At 64.2% G+C, this 2,869-nt stretch overlaps 1 protein-coding gene across 1 annotated transcript in view; it reads right to left on the minus strand.

Moving 5' to 3' along the window:
- The window catches only part of PPL (periplakin), a 47,748-nt gene extending 46,345 nt beyond the window's left edge, over window positions 1-1,403 (minus strand). Inside the window, exon 1 of the mRNA XM_008569120.1 lies at window positions 1,309-1,403. Coding sequence (XP_008567342.1) covers window positions 1,309-1,370 — 62 coding nt within the window. The 5' untranslated portion in view covers window positions 1,371-1,403. The remainder of the gene's footprint in view (window positions 1-1,308) is intronic.
- Between the last annotated feature and the right edge of the window lie 1,466 nt (window positions 1,404-2,869).

Genomic DNA, 2,869 nt, shown 5'->3' on the forward strand with positions numbered 1-2,869 from the left:
GGGGGGCGGATCTCCGAGGGGGGCGGAAAGAAATGCCTCTGAGCTCGAAACAGCCCAAACTGGAGATGTGGGGCGGGTAGAATCACAGGGCAGTGGAGTTTCTGAAAGGGCTGGCACTCCAGGGAATCTGCCAGTGCCCAGGTCCGCCTGCACCTGTCTGACAGGTCGGCCTGGGCTGGACCGCAGGGGCGGGGTGGGAGCTCTGGGCCCAGAGTCCTTTCCTGCCCTCATCGGGGACCCAGAAGGAGTGCGGGGCTGCTCAAGGGCGCAGTCGGGGGGCCCCCCAGGCAGGGCAGCTTAGGGTGGAAACTCCCAGCCAGGATTCGCCTACTCCCTGCCTGCGGAGGGACTAGGAGCCCCCACCCCATTTTCCGGGGGGGTGGGGGTGCGAGGCAGGGGCCAAAGTCCCGCCTCAATCTCAGCATCTCCACGAGGCTCCCCCAAACCGGTTATTAAGTGATTACATTAGGCTTATCAACACGGACGTGGGCTGCCTCTAAATGCAAACACATCAAGACATGTCATTCCCTTCCCAGGCCTCCTGGGAACCCGTGGCTCAGAGACGCCGCCGCCAGTTTCGGGGCTTTGGGGAGGCGGAGGGAGCCACACCCCTGAGAAATCATGCAGCAGCCAGGAGGCCCCGACGCCACCCAGCCGCCGCCGCGCAAGAAGCCGGCGTGGCTGTCCCCCGGAGGGGAGGGGGGCCTCAGCCTGCGCCCCCCACCCGACCCGGCACCCACCAGCGCCACTGGGAGCCACTCCGGACCGCAGGGTGGCAGGTGCCGGGAAGCGCCGCGGCAGGTGGCCCGCACCCACCCCCACCTCTCCCCTCCCCGCGCCAGGAGCACCTGCGCGCTGCCCAAGACGCGCGGCTGAGCGCCCCCCACGCCCCGCTCGATTTTCCTAACCCCGTGCGCCCCCCGGACGACGCTTCCTGAGCCCCCTGTGACGCCCCCGTCTTGGGTGTAGCGTCCTCCGGACACTCCACCCCTCATCCCGGGACGATTCCCGGCCCAGGGCGACCCCGGGGGACTCGGATGTGCACTGCACCCCCAGCTCAGTTCCTCACCCCCAGGCTCCAGGGTCCCGGTGCCATATACCGTACTCCCTCTCGGGCGCCCCCAGCCAGTCCCATCCTCACCAGGGCGGTGCTCCCAGCTCAAGGGTGGCCTCGCCCGGCGTTCCCGCGCGTCCTGCAGTCCGGGCTCAGTTCCCCGCCCCCTGGGTCGCCTGCAGCCCTCGAGGGCCCGGCTGTTCCCTCCACGCCCCCGGCGGTCTTCGCGGCCCAGCGCGCGGGCGGCTCCTCACCTCCGGGTCTGCACCTTGGGGCTGTATTTGCCTTTGTTTCTCTTCTTGAAGAGCGAGTTCATGGTGGCGCTAGACGGGCGCGAAAGTGAGAGGCGGCGGCGCAGGGAGCCCGAGTGCGGCGCGTCCGGGGCGCCCGGTCACTACTGGCGGGGGCGGGGCGCCGCCGGCCACTCGCCCTGCGGCCGCTCCCCGAGAAGGTGGTGCTTACCTTCCCGAGGAGGGGCCACCGCGCGGGCGGGGCTTCAGGCGCGTCGGGCACCCGCCCTGGGCTCAGCCGCAGCGAGTGGGGCGCTCTCTGGGTCCGAGAGGGGAAGGCGCAAGGGGTGGGGACGCAGAGTCTTGGCCGGACACCTCTATCCAGCCGGGGGACTCCAGAGGGCGGTGCAGGCGCCGGGGCGCAAGGTCCACCTTCCTGAGCACACTCAGCCCAAACTCAGCCCCAACTCACCCCCAACCCACCCCCAACCCCGGGCCTGGCGCGCCCCCTGGCTGAAGGCCCTTACCTGGCTCTGCGCTGTCCCCAGGTCCTAGGCTCTCCTCCTTCCGCTGACACCCCGCTGGGCCCCGCACACAGATGTCTCTGTCTCCTGGATAGATGGTGAATTACAGTCAGGTGGCAGCAGTGTGGGTGACAACTGAGAAAAAGGGGTTCTGGAACGCGCCTGGCTGAGTTTAAATCTTTTTTTTTTTTTTTTCCTTTTTGTCTCTTTTTTCGTGTCCGGCAACGGGATCGCAACCCTCAGCGCTGCGCCCGCACCTCGCTCAGCCAGTGAGCAGGAACCAGTCTGTATGTGGGATCCGAACCCTCGGCGGGAGCGCCACCACGCTCCCAACCGGCGCACTGTAGCAGTGTGCCACCGGGCCGGCCCTGAGTTTAAATCTTGAGCCACAAATGGTCAGCTGAGACTCCTCTGCAACCCAGTCTCAGTTTCCTTCTCTGTCAAACGGTGATAACAACTGCCCCATCCCAAAGGGGTGTGAGGAGATTGCTGTAGATAATTCACACAAAGTGCTTAGCAGCGCCCTGACACAAATGTGCGGGAGGCTCTGCCATTACTATCATGGTGCCACCTAGGGTGGACAAAAAATCCTTTGAAACTTTAATAACTCCAGGCCCTAGCCCGATACTTCATGGCTGGTCATAAAAGCTGCTCCATTCCGTTTTGGAATAACCACACTGCACAATTCTGCCAACATGTCTCCGGGTCGGACCGTGTGACAGTTGAGAAGGCTGCAGTTGGACAGACAGAAAACTCAGTCTGGCCGGGAGCTTGAAGAGTTCAGCGGCACCCCAGAGGGCGCTGGGGATCTGAGCCTAGCTGGGAAGGAGGAGCTCACAATCTCCAGGAGAGACTCCCTGAGGCGGCGAGATAAGTGACGGCCAAAGTGCTATCAGGGCTCAGCTAGGGCGTGATACGATCTGCTGGGAGTGGGGACAGGGTGGAGGCAGGAGCCTCCAACTGGGCTTCCAGAGTTCTGGATTCAAGTTCAGCTGTCTAAATCTTCAGGCCAGTCTCTTCCTCACTTGTCTTTTATTTATAAAATAAGAGGGTTGGTGGAA

Source organism: Galeopterus variegatus, unplaced genomic scaffold (assembly GCF_000696425.1).
Source record: "Galeopterus variegatus unplaced genomic scaffold, G_variegatus-3.0.2 Scaffold466, whole genome shotgun sequence".
In the NCBI taxonomy this organism is placed as follows: domain Eukaryota; kingdom Metazoa; phylum Chordata; class Mammalia; order Dermoptera; family Cynocephalidae; genus Galeopterus; species Galeopterus variegatus.